A 20708-nucleotide genomic window follows, 5' to 3' on the forward strand; every position below is an offset into this window, starting at 1 on the left:
ACCTTAGGAATCCAGCTCCTGGCCAGAACCTAAGTGTGATCTTTCAGACCCAAACACAGGCAATTACAAAGGCAGGCACTCCCGGGCAGGCCTCACAGGGAAGCTGCCTTCCCGCACCTCACCTGGTGCAGCCAGTGCCTGGCTCTCTGAGCCCAGACGGAGGAAGGACTCTGCCTCTGCCCCACCCTTGCTCTTCTGCGTATCTGCCTCCCTGCCTGGCACCTGCATTCCGAAGCCTCTGCATCTCCCTCCTTGGGCACCTCTGCTAAGACCTCTTGGGGAGGGGAACACTTTCTCGGGTTTAGTCTCTTGCTTACATTACCACAATAAGTGATTACAGACTTAACTATTACTTTCAATTGGCTTGCTGTCTTTTTTTTCCAGCTTTATTGAGGTATAATTGACAAATAAAGTTGGAATATATTTAAAGTGTGCAATGTGATGATTTGGTAAACATACACATTGTGAAAAGATTCCCACCATCAAGTTAACACATCCATCACCTCATATAGTTATCTTTTGTTTTTTTTGGTGAGAATGCTTAAGATCTACCCTCTTAGAAAATTTCAATTATACAATACAGTATTATGAACCATAGGCACCATGCTATATATTAGATCCTCATAACTCATTCATCTTATAACTGAAAGTTTGTCCCCAACCTGGAGGGCATTATGCTAAGTGAAATAAACCAATAAGCCAGAGAGAGAAAGGCAAATAAATACTGCATGGTATCACTTATATGTAGAATCTCAAAAAAAAAAAAAAAAAGAAACAGGTTGAACTCATAGAAACAGAGGGTAAACTGGTGGCTGCCAAGGACTGGGGGGTAAGGGGGGTGGGAGTGGTGGCAGACAGAATTGGCTTGTTGCCTTAATCAGCTACGTGGACACCTGGCAACTCAGCCCTCTCCAGCTGGGCTGAGCTCCTGACAAAGACACTCAACTTATTTCATTCTTCTCAACAGGCACTCATCTCTCAATTTTGAAAAATACCTTCTAACAACCCCCATATGGGAAAACAACAGAATCAGGAGAAGTGAATTCAAGTCTAGTTCCCTCAATAAATTAGGACTGTGGCTCTGGTGGCTCACTTAATTTTGGGGGCTGGGCCTTCTTGTCTGCAAATTGAGGTTACTTGATTAGATTTTGCTGAATGTTCCTTTCATGTCTAATATGCCAAGATTCTATGAATTATGCTTCTAAAACTATCTTCTGAAAAAGTTTAAAAAATAAAGCAGCAGATGGAAGCTAAACATTTTTTAAAAATTATTTTTAAAAGGTAACCTTTACAAAGCAGCATTTAAAAATAAATCATCTCACAACACAAATGTCTGATAGTGTTGCCCTCACACTGGCAGGCAAATATTGACTGTGCGTCTGCCGCATGCCAGGCACACACCCACAGCGCTTCCTCTCCTTTCCTGCGAAAACACACTCAGCGCTTCTTCCAGGTGAACTTTCTGCGGGCTCCCTCCTGGCCTGGCTTCTTCCGTTCCCGGACACGTGGATCAGCAGTAAGCAGTCCAGCTGCAGCACAGAAAGAGAAGCCTTTGTGAACCACGGAAAACGCAAGTTGCCTAGCAGGAGAAGAGGCCAACCGTGTGAATTTATAGGTACTGTTGTCAGAGAAACAACTAAAGGAAAGCAACCAGACCTGTAATAACTTACCAGCCTGCTATCAATTTCCTGACGGTAGTTTGCTTTCACTCTTTTAGAATATTTTTCCAATTTCTGAGACAAACTCCAGCTACATTATTTGAGTCTGCTTTCCTTATTCTATGAGAACTGATTCCTCTTTGGTTTTTAAACTTGTTCAGCTTAAGATAAAGCTGCTCTTGTGTGGGCAGTCACTATTCACTGGAACTGAACTCACCCTGCATACTTATTATTACAGATGTGAAAGTTTTAACAAGAGGTAGAAAAGAAAAACGTAGCGTGTGGTGAAGTATGAGGAGGTACACAGACACAATATATTAATAGTATACATGAATGTACATGCACATAAAATATGACATCAAACATACTTGAGAAAAAAACTTTTATTATTCTAATTTGTGTGATGATACTATCCCTTAGTATTTTGTTTCAGAATCTAAAACATAAGTTTTAGGGTTGTGTTCTCAGCATAAGCAGTTTAATCTAGAAGAATAAAGTCAGTTTAAACCGGAAGCTTCCACTCTCCTAATGATCAGGAACAATTAAGATTTCTAGGCTGTTACTGAGGTAGTCTCAGCATACAGCCCAAACGAAGCGGCCCAGTCGTGGCTAGAGCCAAGGTATTTTAGTGAAGACCACAGATTTCAAGAATACCAGTGATGAGAAAGCTCTGAAACTGCTTTTGTAAATATGTAAATAGACCATAGTTTTTCATTGTTTTTGTTACTCTTCTAACACTAGCGCTTCTTTTCATTGTATACAAGGTTTAGGTATTTTATTAGGGGTCTTTTAATGGCCATACAGCAAAGGCAAACTTCAAATGCTTCTTATATACCCATAAATTTTTGCATTTACTTACACTTAAAGGGCATGGAATAAAACAACAATATTTTGGACAAAATGCAGACAAGACCTGTCTAAATTCTAGTTTAAATTGTAAGTAATAATACTTTATTACTTTTCAATAAGCACAGTAACTCAAACTAGCAGAATTGTTAAGTAAGGTCCTATCAAATTATTTTAATGACCAGACACGAATCCTACAAAATGGTGAATTGTTTATAAGCAAACAGATTTTTAAGAGGCTTAAAAAATTGACGAGCTTAAGCCAGAGGCAGCCCTAACCCCAGCAGCTGGTGTGGGAGGGCAGGGGCACAGAGAGCATCTTACTTGCTCAGAGAGGGGCTGCAGCCCAGAGGCAATAAGTGACTCGCCCCGGCCACAGAGCTGGTTAGCAACACCCACAGCGCTGTCTTCCCTTCATAAAGAGTGCAAAGATAATCTTCAGCGAGAGCCACCCTGATTTATTATAATGCTAAAGCAGTGCCCTAACGAACTAACTGATTGCATCTTCTTTCTCACACTCTGCTGCCTCTCGTATTCACGACTGGGTGATAGGGTCACACAAAGTGAGTAAGACAACATAAAACGTGAAGTGATATCACAATGGAAAAACAGAAATCTCCAATAATTTGGGGAAGAAATACCTTAAGGCCTTCACCATTAAATCAAATAATTATTACAACTGAGCAGCGCTTGTTAACCTAAACAAAACGTCATACCTTAAGGGCCAAAATAAACTTCCTGACACTGGGAGTGCCTCCCTTTTCTTCTTCTAATTCAAGTTCACTTTGTAGATATCAAAACTGAAAAATACTGTTACAGTTCTGCAGCACGAAAAGAGAAGCCGGCAAACTGCAACATTGCACATTTAAGTGTTTTCTCACTGACTGCAGGTAACTAGAACAAGAATGAGATCAACACCTACAGACAGTATGGGGACAACCACGCCCCTCCCTCCTCAACTCATACCTTGTCTCATCCACTCGACCTCTTCCTCGGTGACAAAGCTGCACAAGGCTTTCGCCACGGCCAAGCGTATGGCTCCGGCCTGCGCCGCCCGCCCGCCACCCGAGACTGTGCAGGTCACGTCATGTTTTCCAAGCCGGTCAAGGAAGTGAAAAGGGAACATCAACTGTTCTCTAAAGCACATCACAAGTAAACGCAGTTGAGTTTACTAAAATGATACACGATTTTATAAACTGCTCACATTCTGAACATTCACAAAAACTATAACAAGTGTGCCAGCACTCACACTTTTCAATCAAACCCATTTTCACACTTTCCATACTTCTTGATCAATCCGTTTTATGAACAAACACTGATATTTCTCATATTTAGAACGCTCTGCTGAGAGCACGGTTTATTTCTCTTTTTCTTGGAGACAGCAATATACTCTATCACTGTTGATTCCTTTATCTCATGAGAACTTTGCGAGGCTTGGAAATAATCTCGTAAAGAAGTCAAAGTTAGGAAACTCCATTAATCAACTGAATCTAACCTCTCTAGACTCAATAATAACACATAATATTAATAGACTTTCCCAAGCAATTATAAAATGCCATTTGGATTCAGTAAATAAAGTATACTATATTTATATAATATATACATAATGCTCATCCTGACATGCTTAGTCTTTATCTATTTTATCTATTTATCTATCTATCTATCTATCTATTTATTTATTTATTTTGTGAGGAAGATCAGCCCTGAGCTAACATCCATGCTAATCCTCCTCTTTTTGCTGAGGAAGACCGGCTCTGAGCTAACATCTACTGCCAATCCTCCTCCTTTTTTCCCGCAAAGCCCCAGTAGACAGTTGTGTGACATAGTTGCATATCCTTCTAGTTGCTGTATGTCGGACGCGGCCTCAGCATGGCCGGAGAAGCGGTGCGTCGGTGCGCGCCCGGGATCCGAACCCAGGCCGCCAGTAGCAGAGCACGCGCACTTAACCACTAAGCCACGGGGCCGGCCCGACATGCTTAGTTTTTAAAGTTACTAAAACCACATTCAACTTTTCTGTGTCCCCCACTGAAACACATATTCCTATTAACAGTTCTCTAAGTTGCAGGGTCCTGCTACTTGCCTGGTGCAAGGTGACACACTGCACAACCCATCAGGCCTGCTTCCCTCCATAGTCAGTGAGTGCCCACATGGTCCTGGGCAGACACCAGAGGACCAGAGAAAGAATGCAGGCAGAAATGGTCCTGGACCTCCTCTTGCTCAACTGAACGAGTATTTGTTGAATACCATTTATGTGCCAAGTACAATGTTCACCATCACCTTTGTCAAGTATCTTGATTTTGCTATTTTGCCTTAATATTTCTGAATTTTTATTTAGAAAAGTTGATTTATATGGCATTTGCTTGCTTTGTCTGACGCTGCAGCTTTCTAGACCCAAACAGAGCTTATTTTAACACAGTGAAGCTGAAGGATGGATACGGACAAGACATACCAGTGTCACTCCTCGGACTACACTAGCAAAATAGTCACATGCAGATAGATGGACAGAACAAGACCCTCTAAGGGCAGAGTTAACTGGAATTGTAACAATACTGTTCAATAGGGACGTTGTTTCAATACGGATGAAACAACAACGACAAGAACAAAAAACAGCAGTAGGAAACAACATAAATCTTTATGGCTTTTTTGAACAAACTTTTCAAAGCAATCAAATCAAAAACAGGAATGTTATAAAAATAGTACTCTTATAAGTAATGGCCATATTATCATCATAATAAAGAAAATTTGGAGACTGATAATCGAATTCCACCATTTCCTTGTTCTAGCAAAGAAACAGACACCAAGACAGAATCTATGGGACTGTCATGTGCACATGTCACAGGTCTTGGCATTGACTAACACAGTTAAGTGGGTTAGTGACATAAGCGACGTTACTAAGAGAAGCTCTGGTCACCCACTTGTTTGGGAGCTTAAACATTTATCTGTCTTTTAAGATTCCCCAACAAATGCTTAAAGAAGTAAAGAAAATTACACTAAAATTCAGAAAAAATATACTTTATAACTTACTCGAGATATATCAGAGTAATCGAGCTAGAATGGTCAAGGTAAGAACGAACCACTAAGAAGAGTCCGGACATTGGAAAGCTGGTGTACACTGAGCTATAATACTAAATTTATAAATAGATGAAAAACTCCCAAAGAGTAACAATCGAAAATGATTATACACCTATCAATTTTAATTAATCTGGACTGCAAACTAGTACATGCAAAAATAGTTACATGACATGAAAATATTTCACAATTCATCCTCTCTCCTCTTGGGGATCTCAGATGAAACCCTGAGTTAAAAGAATCAAATTTATTTTGTTCTTTGTTATATAATCAAAGTTATTTTGAAAAAAAATAACCAATTTCCCCATTTCTATCTTCTCTGAATGAGAACCAATTCTACAGCATGTAACTTAGTACATATATAGTTGCATATTGTCTTTTATTTTTCTATAATTGCTTAAAGTGCTATCCTTATCTCTATTACATGGCTAGTGCTGTGTGAGGAATGTGTTATTTTTTATACAGATGATCAATTAAGAGTTGCTGTACTGGTTGACTGAGAGAGCAAAGGCCTTTCCAAATCAGAAAGGTTATTAATATTTGTATTCCACAGTACCAGGCCCATAGTAATAAATGTTTGTTGTATAAGTGAATGAATGAATAAAAATTTTCGATGATGCTGGGAAGGCAACAAAGTGAACGTTCTCAATGATCTGTTACTATGTTTGTGTAAAAACAGCCTAAAGAAAGGATAAGCAAGCAGTTCAAGTGACTTTCAGGCAAGCATCTTAGAGATCAAGTTCAACTCCCTCCTACCAATTAGAGAAGTGACTTTTTCATGTGTGTGAGGAAGATCAGCCCTGAGCTAACATCTGCCAATCCTCATCTTTTTGCTGTGGAAGACTGGCCCTGGGCTAACATCCATGCCCATATTCCTCCACTTTATATGGGACACTGCCACAGTATGGCTTGACAAGCAGTGCGATGGTGCACGCCCAGGATCCGAACCAGCGAACGCCGGGCCGCGGCAGCGGAAGTGCGTGCACTTAACAGCTTGTGCCACTGGGCCGGCCCCAGGGGAGTGACTTTTAAGCATCTTGGCTAAGGTCACACAGCTAGGAAACAGAACCAGAATCAAGATCACCTGACTCTTGGTTCAGTAGTCCTCCCACCGGTCAATGCTCATCTCATTGATAAATTCGTCAGCTCCTGAGCTGCTCCTGCAGGAAGAGAGGCCAGTCCACAGCCAGCATGGCTGCCCAAATCCCTACCACTACTCCAAGATGATGAGGTAGTTTGGGGGCCCACTCCCACCAAGCCTAGTCCTAGGCTTCCCAATCAGAGAGGAAATTTCTTGATGATAGAAATCATATCTTAAATAGCTCTGATATCTTCACAACGGCCAGAACAAGACTAAGGACACAGACAATCCTTACTAAATGCCTGTTGAATTCAAACTGAAGAATAAGTTCTAAGGATATAATTTAATTGTGAGATCAAGTCAAAATTGAGACTTGGTGTTAAGTCATCAGGAGTTGTATCTGAAAACAAATTAACAGGTTATTGGTCAAATGCCATTCCTCCTAGCAGTCTCAATGCTGCAGCTATGGGTCTCTCTGGCTTTCCACAAGGGAAATAAGAGCCTCCTCCATCTGGTTCCCTGTGAGGATGATGGCAGAATTCGTTTAATTCATATTAAATGGAATTAGAGTAGACTACTTCTGGACACAGACACACACACACATAAAATAAACATACAGTTCCTGAAGTAATTACTCTGTCCAGAAGCTTACACTTCATTAGCAAGGTCCTCGCTGCCTTACATAAGCATTGGGGTCATAAGAGCTTTACCCCTTTTGATCTTAAATACCACTACACACTCAGGAAACAGGAGGAGGACAAGGAAAGGAGGAACTAATCACACAGAACTTCTGTGACTTGTGGCTAATGACAGTAACTACTGGAAAAACAATACCCATCTCAAGAAGAGGCCTTCATATAGCGACTCACAGACAGGTAAGATGAGTATATTTAGAAGATTTGAATGGTCATACCTATTTATGATTAATGTCTATTTCTCCATGGGATACAAAGTTCAAAAAATAAAACTGCCAAATTTAGCAGTAGGAACTAAGCAAAGCCTGATGAGCTCCCATTTTAACGCATATATGTCAGGTTTCTTTGCTTACTCAATATATATAATTAATTTCCTCTGAAAAGGAAAAAATCCAAAGTGATAAAGCACTTTTTCTAATATTTAAGACGGTAAGTGCCAAGACTGGTTCGTGGTGGTGGTGTTTTGTTTTGTGCATGCTCCCCTCCCCCCCAAACTACAGCAACGGAAAGTGGAAATCTGCTTTTCTTACATTTTGGCAAAGTCTGCATTTCAGAACATAAGATATATCTAAAATACTCAAATTCCAGAAGGATCTGATGAAAAGAGGAGGAAGATTCAATTAATGAGGAACTCTAAACAAGCTTTTTAAAAATTTGGAAAACTACATAAAAAATAATGATAGCTTCCCTCTAGCTAGTTTGATAAATTCTATTGGTAAAGAGAAATAATCATTCAGAAAATCACAAGTCTTAATCGATCATAACATATCATCAAGTATATTTTCTTTAAAAACCAAAAGCAAAAGCAAAATCTAACCTGTCCTGGGTCACTGGGAAGTAAAGCAGATAATCAGTGCCATTCACTTTGATCCTTCCACTTCCCTGTGCATACACAACTGCTTCTGCCTTTGCACTCTTCCTTTTACCTTCAAAAATTTAAAATTTCTATTAGTAAAAATCCTACCAACCAATGCTTTGAGACAGGTGAAACTACATTAAATCTTTTGCTCAGAATAACAATATATAACACTGTCTAGAGGAAAGTTCTATAACAACTACAAGTCAAACAAAAATAAAAGAGGTAAACTACACCATAATTGACGTCATAAAGCTTATTAGGAGGTAATTTTGTTCTTCAATTCCATTTTAGGAACACTACAATGACTTTAAAATAATTTTAACAAGCAACAAAGTAATCTATATTTATTTATAATACTTTAAGATAATCAACCAATTTACATAGTGTTCTTTTACAGTCAATATATCTAATTATATAATTTTTAAAATATTTGAATAGTATGATATAATTGGTAGAAATTAAAGGAATCCTCGGGAAAGGTCACATTTCTTTGAAAACAAGAAAGGAATGACGTAAAATTTTTAAGGGTTGTGGATATATCATTTAATAAGTCAATTCTTAAAAGTTACACCATGTCAAATGTCTTTGTATACCTACAAAGAAAATGTGAGTGAGGACCTAAAGTTTTCACAATTCATAGTTTTTGCACCCGACATGCAGATTCACAGAGCATTTTCATTTTATATATGAAACTTTTATTATAAATATTTTATTGTTTCCACCAGTTGAAATGTGAAAATAAAAAGATTTAATATAAATATGTGAAAATATAAAGTGTTAATATGATTATGTAGGTATGTGTCCACATTTTTTTCTTGGGACTTTATTAGGTTCAGTTTTTAAAAACTTCAACAGAATCTTAAAAATTAGGAAATCCAATGTAGTAGTAGCAAAAATAAACAAATCAAATCAAATGAATACCAGGGAGCAATAACAAACAAAAATAATTGTAGTTTCTCAATCTTCACTAAATTTATTTTCTCTCCACAGAATGTCATTACCTTCGCTTGTGCTGAAGGCCATCCCTTGCTCGTCATACTGCAAAGGTTCAATCAGCTGTTTTTTTGATTGAATAGTTACACTCCTACGAAACCTCTGCACAAATTCTTCTTCACCAGCACCACACTGCAATGTCAATAACCTTTCTAGCAGCCGAATGAATTGCACATACTGCAGACAATAAAAATTCATTAGAAGATGCAAGTGTAATTGCATTTGCTAAATTTTTTCTATTTTTATATACTTGATCTTTCCAATGTTGCTTTTCTTGATGAATTTTGACAGGATGACACTTGTGCACCTTCATGCTGCTTTTAAAACAGCATGCAGATGCAGCACTTTCCCTGTGTGCCTTCAGTGTTCAATCTTTTCTTTCAAGAAACAAAGAGATTTATCATTCAAAGAAAAATCAATTTCTCTGTATTATGATTACATGAAATTGAGATTTAAATTCATTTTCAAAAAATATTTAGATGATCTTCAAGTATAATTTCTACTCTTCTATTAGAACTGTATCAAGAGGAGCTTCATAAATAATTTCCAGTAAGTTATGTATAGCAAAATGGGAAGAGTCTGATTTTGAGAAAAATGTACCTCTGAAATTATATTTCATAATACATTTGGCAAATATATCTTTAGCAGCTCAAGCTGTGTTACTTTAATGTTTATGATTTCCTTTAAAACCGAACAATCAAGCTATTTAAAAATTCAAGAGATACTTGACTTAAAGGGCAACCTCTTGAAATAAATTATCCTTGCTACTCTGTGCATTTTTTTTAACAGTTCTTGAACATGTGATTAGAAAGTAAACAACTTGGTATTAACCCCTTAAAATTAGAAGTCAGAATAATCATTCTAAAGTGTTTATGCAGAAGGAAACAACTAACACTTGAGATCCTTAGTTAACATGGAGTGTGAAACCCAATTTTTGATAACCTTACTTATGTTTTTGCCAACCCTAAAAATCATACTCATCTTTGTTACCATTGCCTTTATAGTGAAAATCTGCCAAATGAAATATATAAAAATCTCACTAGTAGCATTAAAAGGCCCACTTCAATTACTGCTTCCTATGACGTTACAATAAAAGAAAAGGCATTTTCTACGGAAGGGTGAAATACTTAGCCACCTATGGTGCCCAGCCTGACAAAGCTCCATTCTCTGCCTCCATTTTCAGGCCTATGTCCTTTGTTCTCAGCTATTCCTTCAATTCTATCACACACGCTGTGACTACTGGTGAACCTGCAAAAGGGTAACTACAGGTATGACATAGCCCTGCTCATGAACTGGGATTACGGTGTAAGAAGCCACTGACCACCCCTGCCTCCCTCATCTTGATACCAGCCATCAGCTTGAGGATTTCTTCTGATACCCAGTACTCCAAAAGTACAGAAGACTATTATATATATTTATATATATATTTGTTTTGTCTCATAGCTGCACACCTGTAATAAAATCCCTGGGATGTTTTCAAAATGAAAAAAAAAATAGCTATATTATAAACATCAAGGCAGCCAGAAAACAGAAGAAACAATGAAATGATGCATTCAATAAAGAAGCAAAGAGAGATTTTTCAGTTAGATCTAAATGCAACGATACTGATTTGGCAGTTAGGATATTAGAAATTAACTCCAGATCTACCACTCACCAAATGCCTGACACCTTGGTTAAGCAAATTGTAACTCTTCCAAGTCATTAATGTATCCAATATGTTAAATGAGAAAAAGAGCAATTTAAAGTACATGACTTAGAATCTACATGGTGGCAAGGTACTAACAACATTAGCCACTGCCATGGAAGAAAAAAACCCTTCCTGAACAATTTGTGAAATTTATCTACACTCAAATTTTATAGAAATATCTAAATTTAGAACATCAAAATATTTAATACATCAAAACTCCTCTGATAATACTGGCATATATTAGAACATTTAAGCAAAAAAATAATCCAATTAAGACCTAAAGCAAGGGTCACAAATTTCGTAGGATATAACATTCACCTGGGGAGCTTGCTAAAAAATATGGATTTCTGGGTGACACCCCTAGAAATTCTGAGCTAGGTCTGAATCTTAGGAAACTGCATTTTGTAAGCAGCACTCCAAATGATTCTGATACAGGTGGTTTTGCAGGTTCCAAGATGGAAAATCCTAGCCCTACAGACACTGCACATAAGTAAGGCAGGAAGCAGCAAACTGCATGAGGGTAACCACGTGCTTCAGTTCTTTTCTACTTAACCCGTAATAGCCCCTTACACTGATCATTAGCTTGTAAAATCAGCTATCCACTTTACTGAAGGAGATGAAACATGATACCAGCCACGCTCCCTAGAACAACTGGCAGGGGACACAAGAGCACCTACATAAGGAGGGTCTGGAGACTCAGCACTTCACCTTTCTGACCACAGATAAGGCCCTCCCATGGCAGAAATTAACCATAAATATGTTTGAAAAAGGAAAACTGTCTGAGGAACACCTGCCTCTGAGGAACATTACTATTAGGATCCTAAATACAGCAATTGTCTGCATTCTTATGGCACAGGTCCCCTTAAATTAAAAAGATTAATTACTCACATCTTGATCTGACAGTTTTTCCACTAATATTTCTTCTAGTTCTTCCTTAATGAGCCATCTGCTGCCAATCAGGTCTCTGTTAAAATATCACATACATTCCCTTTTAAATTAACCATGCAATTAGAGTTATATCACAAAAGATCCCACATGGAGTAGCAATTCTTGATTCAGAAACAAACTTTCTTTTATATAGGTGTAAAATTTCATCTAAGTAAACAATTTTTGAGACATATTAATTAATTTCCTCAATCTACTTTAGAAAAGATACCCAGTGTGGCAAATGTTTTTTTGAAGACTTAAACCTGCCATTGTGGGACTCATTTGATATTAAAAGTCACCAGATTTCTTAATAATTAAAATTGCACTTGTTTTTCATAATTTACTTCAAAGGAGATGTTATGGACACAAAGTTAACCCATCAACGGACTAAAGTAATAATAAAGTTCAAATAAAGGGCTAGGGGCAGTATTTACAACTTAAACAAGGTATGCTCAAAGACTTGGGTCTTTTGCATAAGAAGAAACAGGTGAATAACCAGGCAAAAATTTAAAACTGGTCGTTCAGGTTGATGGATCTAATCCATCACTTATTGCCAAAGGAAAGCACAAACCTTGAAATACCAAAAAAAAAATTAAAGCACGTAAATGTTAAGTAAATGTAGAGCTGTATACACAAAAATTCTGAGGATATCATACTCAAATATAGTAAGTAGGTGCCATTTAATATATAAATCTGGAACAAAGTAATATAAAAACAATAACCTTAATATTTACTTCCTCCCAAACAAACAAAAAAAATCACCTATTATTTTGACCCCTAACTTTAACGATTAATGTTGAAATATTGAAAAAAGTTTTAGGCTTTAGGTATGCCTAAAAAAACAATGATAAGTGGCATGTTTTTAATTAAAATTTTTCACATATTTTAATGCAAAAAAACAACTTACTTGGTTTTAGTTTTTTCTGAAAACAGATTTCGGGCTCGCAATTGATTTTGATGTTTTTCCACATCTAGTATCTTTCCATATGCTTCCTATGGTAAATAAAATACACATGCTAAAATAAGAGAGATGGTACATTATTACTTCTACTTTGTATTTTTCCCTTGAGTACCTCTCATTTCAAAGTGACCTTCTCAAATAATCTCGCTACACAGCAAATAATACTGAAAATGCTTTTTAATAATACTATTTCTGATTCAAACTAAAGAATGGTAATGTCAATGAGAATTTAGTGTCATACACAGTAGCACATTTAACTCCAACTGATTTTTAAATAACTCTACAAAAAATTTACAACTCCAGTGAGGTTGGTAAAAACAAAACAAAGCTACAAACTACTTATTTTCCTAAGAGTTTCACAAACAGGACCAAAAATTTTCCTTAAAAAAAAATATCATAATTTATATAGCAATATACCTTTAAAATTACAGAATTACCCATTAAAAATTATGGTATTTATAGCTGAACTACTTATCTAATATTTTTATAATATTTAAGTCCTCACCATGTAGTTTGTATCTTAAAAACAGTTTTCTATTATATTTATTTTTCATTATTTGATTTCTTTCTATTAATTGATTTTCTAACAGTCTGTGAATGTATGTCACTTGTGTGGGAGATCAAGATTTGGCCATCCTAAAATATATCTCTTTACCTTGATTGTTTTCTCTGAGGGACATCTGACCTCCCCCACTAACTGCCTAAAGAATTTGACATGGTGGCTCCTTCCTGGAACAGATCTATCATGATGGCCGTAAAGATCATGTAGGATAGAGGTTACAATAGAAAAGGCACCAACAAGCCCATCTTATCAGAAGTTCTGCCTCTCTGGCCACATTCTCTGGATGGCCCTGTGAGGAGCTGCCAGACAATCACTTACATTTATAAGGGAAATCTCCATTTGTAAAGGTATCTCCCTCTCTGTTTTGGGAAGAAGGGGGGATGGCCTCATTTCTAGAGACTTATCAGTGTGGAAGGTGAGGCCTTAAATCTGCATAATAACCTTACTCTTGCTTACTGTGCTTTAGTGGTAATCTCCTGTAACTGACTCCCCCCACCCCCAACATCCTCCTTTGTCGTTGGCTGAACATGGTATTTAAGACGAGAATTTCTGCTATTGTGTTGAGAAACGCAGTGTCCCTGCTTTCTCCCATGTATACATGTTATTAAACTTGGTATTATTTCCTCCTGCTAACCTGTCTTGTTAATTATTTGGCCAGCCATAAGAACCGTAAGGAAAAGGGCAGAGGGAGATTCTTCCTCTTCCCCCCCTCCCCCACCCACACTTGTTACATTGTAATGTAAGTCGAGAAATTTGTCATTTTGTTAGAACTTGTAAAAAGCAATAATCTGGCAATAAAAGTTATCAATGAAATACATTTTCTAGGAAATGAGTTTATAACAAGCAGAATAATTGCAATTGTCTCCCAATATTTTTGATTGAGCAAGCTTAATCATTTGAGGGCTCACATCCAATATGTGTGTGTTCACTTATAATTTACACATAACCGACCATACTAATACCTAATGAACAAATAGATATTTTCAAAGGATGAGTTAGAGATGATATAAATGACATATTTTCTTGCTAATCTTGACACCTTCCAATATCATTAGCTAATGTTGGAAGACTCAACTTGCTACTGATAGAGATGTCCATCCACGTCTCAAATAGTCTTCATAATTTCAAGTTTTGAGGGGCACCTTCTCATGGGCTCTGATTAGACTGCCACATTATATCACAATGTTGCTGATAAAGAGTTCGTTCTAAGAACAGGAGAAGCGGCCCTTTGCCACTGTCTGTGTATTTACCAGTGCTTGCACTTTATTATTATCTTCATTCTGCAACCTCTTTTCAGGAATCCATTTCTCTCATGGGGAAAAACAATGTAAAGAAAGAAAACACAAAAAGATATAAAGATTGAGCCTTTGAGTTCCATAAATATAGGTGAGAAAAGCTGGGTTATACTCAATGGGCTAGGACTTCTCAGTGAGATAAGCCGTAAAAGTTCATTTCTTGTGGCTGTGGAGACTCATAAAGAGCGTTTTCTGTTTTGTTTTTCAATAAGAGTAGTAGATTTCATAGCTTAGAAGAGACAAAGAAGTAAAGAGAAAAAAAGAGAAGCAGCACTTAGAAGCTACAAAACTGGAGCAGAGAGGCTGGCCCGGTGGCGTAGCGGTTAAGTGCGTGTGCTCCGCTGTGCTGGCCCCGGGGTTCACAGGTCGGAACCCCGGGTACGCACTGAAGCACCGCTTGTTAAGCCATGCTGTGGCGGTGTCCCATATAAAGGAGAGGAAGATGGGCACGGATGTTAGCCCAGGGCCAATCTTCCTCAGCTAAAAGAGGAGGATTGGCAATAGATGTTAGCTCAGGGCTAATCTTCCTCAAAAAAAAAAAAAAAAACTGGGGCTGAGCTACAGACTCTTAACAGCAGACAGGAAACAATCTCTATTTGAGTAATTCTAAAGGTAAGTCCCCAGGGCAGCAGCAGCAGCACCCAAGCCTGGAACTCGTTAGAAATGTAAATTCTCAGGCCCCACCCCAGGCTTTCTAAAAAGGAACCTCTAGGGTGGGGCCCAGTGATCCGTTTTAAGAATGCCCCCAAGTAATGCACACTCAAGTTTGGAGCTATTCACTAGAACTACACGGAGTCTAGTTCAACACAACAGCAAAGTGACAAGTTAATTCTAGTGTCCATATTAAGTAAAACTCTCTCTCCAACTACATTCAAAGTACAAATCCATCACCTGTAGCAGCAGAAGAATGCATCTGACAATTTAAAACAAACAACTGTCCACTTTAAGGAAAGCAAGAACCAAGGTGAACCATACACATATAGAATATGTCTCTGCTATTCAACTTAAAATAAAATTTTACAATTTGTCTCCCAAGAATTGGTTAAGTCTCATTTGACTGTCTGTGGTTAGGGTAGTTTTAACTCACTTTTCAAGGCTAAGATAGCGGGTTGTGACCCCAACTGGATAGTGGATCAGAAAAATTTCTATGCACCTCTGTTCTAGAAAGCAATTCCCAAGTGCTCTGAACAGGTAAAATAAAGTAAAAACCCCCCCAAAAATCAATCCTCCCCTACTTGTACAAAGTGGACAGGCACAGTGCAAACAGCACACCTCACTGTGCACACAGCACCAGCCCATCAGCAGGCTGGAGCCCAGCCAGACTGCTACATCTGGGGACCCCAGTGAAAGAACCGGATCAGTCACCCAGCTGGTCTGCTCCAGAGTTTAGAGATTCTGAGAGTGCATGAGTCAGAGACATTGTATCTTTCAAATTCAGCTAAGACAATCCAAGAGAACACCAACAACAGTAATAAGATACCCTCTCCTGCTTGTAAGGGTCTATTTAATTTTCTGAAATGACCAAGGCAACTAAAATAAGAATAACTGACCTGCCTCTAGGTGAATTTCAAGTCAAAGTTTGGGCTGCTCAATTCATCATCATTTTCCAGTGACTTTCGAGCAATTTTTACTTTAAGTCCATATTTTTATTAAAATTTTCTTTTACTATGCTATTACTTCCCAGTGTTATATTTAGCTCCATAATAATTTATAAATAGTGCAAGTAAAATAATCAGAAAAAATGTGGAACATGAAAAGTATATGTCAAATTTTAAACACAGTAAATTCTATTCATTTACCACAATGCTTACACTTTGACAGGTGTAATCCATCAAATTAAATAATGCTCATTAAGCCACCCCATACACTTCTTTAAATAGGAAAATATATGTAAAGTACTTAGCACAGTACCTGACCTACAGTAATGGTCAAGAAATGAAAGCAAGGGTGAGGTATGGCATTCAAGTCAAATAATTGAAACTATTTTATTGTTACACCATTTCTATTTTTCCTTCTCTTCTATATAATAAAACTACTCTTGAGATTCTATCTTGGTTAGTTAGAGACAACAGTTCTCTGGAAAGTAGATTCTATAGCTTCAACTCCCTGGAGAGATGTGTACTAATTTACATCAAAAAATCCCTGAGGGTATAAAATATGCCAGGAATTGTCAACATCACAGATTATCACTGGTAGCTTCTAGTATATTGCTAAGTTTCCATTTAATTTTTAAGAGACACTAGAGAATTAGTATGATCCCACCTACACTAAGTTTATATACTGTATTTAATAGTATAATTTTCAAATATGACAGGAATAACCCAGATTTGAAATGCTGAATCATTAATCACAGCTATGATTAATATTTCATAAAATCAAAGCAAGCCTATCCACCCCTCGTGTCATCAGATTTCCATAATGTATGAGTCAAATTTAGAAGGTGCCTAATTTGAAAATACCAGATGCTCAGGTTGCAGACAAGAAATGCTTAAACTAAAGCGTTCTAAGAGCATGAGGAATATGATTTTTGGACTAAAAATCTGATTTTAGTTGTTTAAAATCTGTTTTGGTTATATTAATCATGTAGAAATTCCAATTTTAGAAAGGGTAAACAAATAACATTTCTTGGTGTAGCAGAGGAAGAATCCAATTGAACCCTTGAGTTTAACATGTAACATTTAACCTTAATCTGAAACCTTGTAAACTTTGTAACGTTAACTGGCAGCAGTTTCTTCTCGTTCCCCTTGCATAATTGCTCACAGGGTCCGAGATGACACAGAAAGCTGGTTTTGGGGGAACCCAAGACACCTGGTCCCAAGGTACTGATAAGGAATGGATAAAGATAACAACTGACTCAACGCCGGAATGTCTGCTCGGACCCTTGCACAGTCGCTCCCTGGGATGCCTGTGGTCAGGACCACCGGGCCTTCTCTCCTTTGATCTCCCCTTTAAAACCCTAACTGCTGCTGCTTCAGCAGGACAGCGAGTTTTAGGGCAGCAGCCTGCTACTTCCTCATTTGCTAGCAAACTAATAAACTACCTTTTTCTTCTCCTCAAAACCTTGTCATTCTGTTTTGTGATTCGGCTTTGGTGACAAGGACCGGTTTTCAGTAATATTGGGAGAGTAGTAAAGGAAAAGTTAACTGTATTTTGATATACAAAAGATACAAAAAAAACAGTAATTATCATCTTAGATACTAGTTCAATAACAGAAAAGTAACCACTTTAAAATATGTATTTGGTAAGAAAAATAATCACAGAAAATCAATTTCCTAAATAATAATCCTCTCAATTTTTTTGGCTACTGGCATATACAAAATCAAATTAAATAAATATAAATATAATTAATTTATCATGGTTTACCTAAAGTTCCAAATGACATAATTCTACTGTAGACCCTTGTTATCACTTAGTGAATACAATATGCTATATAGTTTATATATCACGTAATGCTATTCAACATAAAAAAGGAAACCGTCTCACATACAGGTCATATAGAAAAGTACTCTGGGAAAGTTCACACCCAGGAATAATTACATAAAAGTGCTTGTAACTCAGATACTATATATTTTTACCACTCACGTTAAAGTTCCATCATATATTATAACAATTATAACACTATAAAAGAAGTAATCTGATTAAAATCAACAGTGGTAATAAGCTGAATTAGTTTTTAAAAATTAATTTTCCTAATTGTTACACTTAGAACATATAAGATATACAACGGTAATTATTCATATGTATATTAAAGATACTTCTGGAACAGCAATTTCTATTGCTGAGTTAATTACTGAATTAACTCCTGCTGTCAAGAAAAGTCTTAAAACAGTATGCAGATATATGTCAGCACCAGTCTGCAGTTTTCTAAAAATAAGCACTTTACAGAGTTGTAAAGCAGTTATTTCACAATACCTCACTGTGAGAAGGGTCACTATTTTAGAGCTTCTTTCAAAAGGCAAATGAATCCTGTTTATGCATAAGTGATCAGGATTAGACTATTCGGTTTTCTTTCATATCTTAAGCTTTTTTGTCCAATTCAGCAGAATAGTTTAAGTACATAATGATCTAGTTATTCCTTAACTTTATACTTTTTTTTGGTAAAAATCTCATCTGTGGCCACGTAATTCCTTCAATTTATAGAAATACTTTGAAAGTACTCCATTGTTTATAGTAAAACTGGTCCTAAAATATAAATGAGGTTTCTATAAGATGCTAAATTTTCAGTGCAGTTTTTAGAGATGCATAACCTTATCTTAAAGATTGAGATGGAGGGAGCTTATGTAAAATTTCAATAAACGCTTAATGTATTGACAACGTACAGTGTTTTCAATATTCTATACAGTCATGTGCTGATGGGTTGACTCCATAAAGGAAGCCATAGGCATGAGTCTACAGGAGCTGAGGAGGGCTGTTGAGGACAGGACGTTGTGGACATCACTCATCCACAGGGTCGCCAGGAGCCTGAGCCGACTTGATGGCATGTAACAACAACATGTGCTGAATACGACGTTTCCGTCAACAACGGACCGCATATAAGATGGTGGTCCCATAAGATTAGTACCATACAGCACAGGTGTGAGTAGGCTACACCACCTAGGTTTGTGCAAGTGCACTGTATGATGTTCACACATCAACAAAATTGCCTAACGACGCATTTCTCAGAACATATTCCCATCATTAAGTGACACATGACTGTACTGCCTTTCCCAAGCACTGGTTTCACAGGATATTAAAAGGTGTTCTGGGGGCCGGCCTGGCGGTGCAAGCAGTTAAGTGCGCACGCTCTGCTGCGGTGGCCCGGGGTTTGCCAGTTCGGATCCCAGGCACGCACCGGTGCACCAGTTGGCAAGCCATGCAGTGGTGGTGTCCCATATAAAGTAGAGGAAGATGGGCACGGATGTTAGCCCAGGGCCAGTCTTCCTCAGCAAGAAAAGAGGAGGATTGGCAGATGTTAGCACAGGGCTGATCTTCCTTACCAAAAAAAAAAAAGGTGTTCTGGGTAGAAAGGGTTCCATGTCAATAAGTTTGAGCAGCAGTGGGTTGATCCAACGGTTTCTTTACTGAAGGACTTCACAGAGCTTCTAACATGCTAATAGGTATTTCCTTATTAGAGTTTCCCGTACACAACATGCAGCATTCCCAAACTAACTTAATTTCAGAGACCCTTTCTCGAAGAATATTTTATAACCTGTGTTCTCAGAAAGCACTTTGGGAAAGGCTGCATTATAAACATGACTTGACTTAATGAATCATATTGTATAAGAGTTTCCACTTCAGAGTCAAATAATCACCTCCCAAAATGAGTTTTAAATAATTTTCAACTCACTTTTAGTGAGTGAATTTTAAATTTTTCAAAAACATGTATATTAATAAAGTGAGTAAACCTGAATTAACATTGTTCTTAAAATGGAAGGACCTGCACAAACTCAACCGTGACCAGCCAGGCTGCAAACATCTTGCTCATGATACAGACCACTCCTCCCTTCACCACCAGCTTGGTCAGCCTGAACAGGCTCCAGCTGCTGCGGGCAAGGGGTGACCCTGTCAGGCTGGCAGACCCAAACAGCAGACCATCCTCTGGCCTATCCCTTAATTGTGCACACAGGGTTTTCTCCCTCATCTAGACCTAGGCTGTTCACAACTCAGTTGTTCTATGGTATAGCATTTTCTTTTTTGCACAGATATATATCCTCTTTAAAAATTCTTCCCTTTCCTTTATACTTTTGCTCAGTTGTTTCAGGAAACTTCTTTTATTCTTTCTCTATGTCTTCATTCTGCTCCTGAAACCTTAAACTGAAACTCTAAATCAAGTTCTGAAAAGTATACAAGTTCTACTGTTTAAGTGGCTATTAAGGAAATGGAAAGCCATTCATTTTGGGTGAAAAAAGACAGATAAGCCAGTGTCATCAAGCATGGAGCTCCCTTTTCAGTGCTTGGCAATCCTTTGAGAAGCTCCTTAAGTCATTTCTTTTTAAACTACTTTTTACTGTTTAAAAAATTACTTGTTAGTACTATTATATACTGTTTTCATTACATATGTACAACATATTCACTATATTATAAAATAAATGGGTT

General features: G+C 37.5%; 1 protein-coding gene across 2 annotated transcripts in view; it reads right to left on the bottom strand.

The window, feature by feature from the left end:
* Positions 1–1255: 1255 nt before the first annotated feature.
* The window catches only part of MRPS9 (mitochondrial ribosomal protein S9), a 72884-nt gene continuing 53431 nt past the window's right edge, over positions 1256–20708 (bottom strand). For both annotated transcript variants that reach the window (XM_058534377.1, XM_058534376.1), the window contains 6 exons: positions 12723–12808; positions 11777–11852; positions 9210–9378; positions 8167–8275; positions 3471–3640; positions 1256–1529 (listed from right to left, as the gene is read on the bottom strand). In XM_058534377.1, coding sequence (XP_058390360.1) covers positions 1438–1529; positions 3471–3640; positions 8167–8275; positions 9210–9378; positions 11777–11852; positions 12723–12808 — 702 coding nt within the window. In that variant the 3' untranslated portion in view covers positions 1256–1437. The remainder of the gene's footprint in view (positions 1530–3470; positions 3641–8166; positions 8276–9209; positions 9379–11776; positions 11853–12722; positions 12809–20708) is intronic.

Source organism: Diceros bicornis, chromosome 40 (genome assembly GCF_020826845.1).
Source record: "Diceros bicornis minor isolate mBicDic1 chromosome 40, mDicBic1.mat.cur, whole genome shotgun sequence".
Lineage (NCBI taxonomy): Eukaryota > Metazoa > Chordata > Mammalia > Perissodactyla > Rhinocerotidae > Diceros > Diceros bicornis.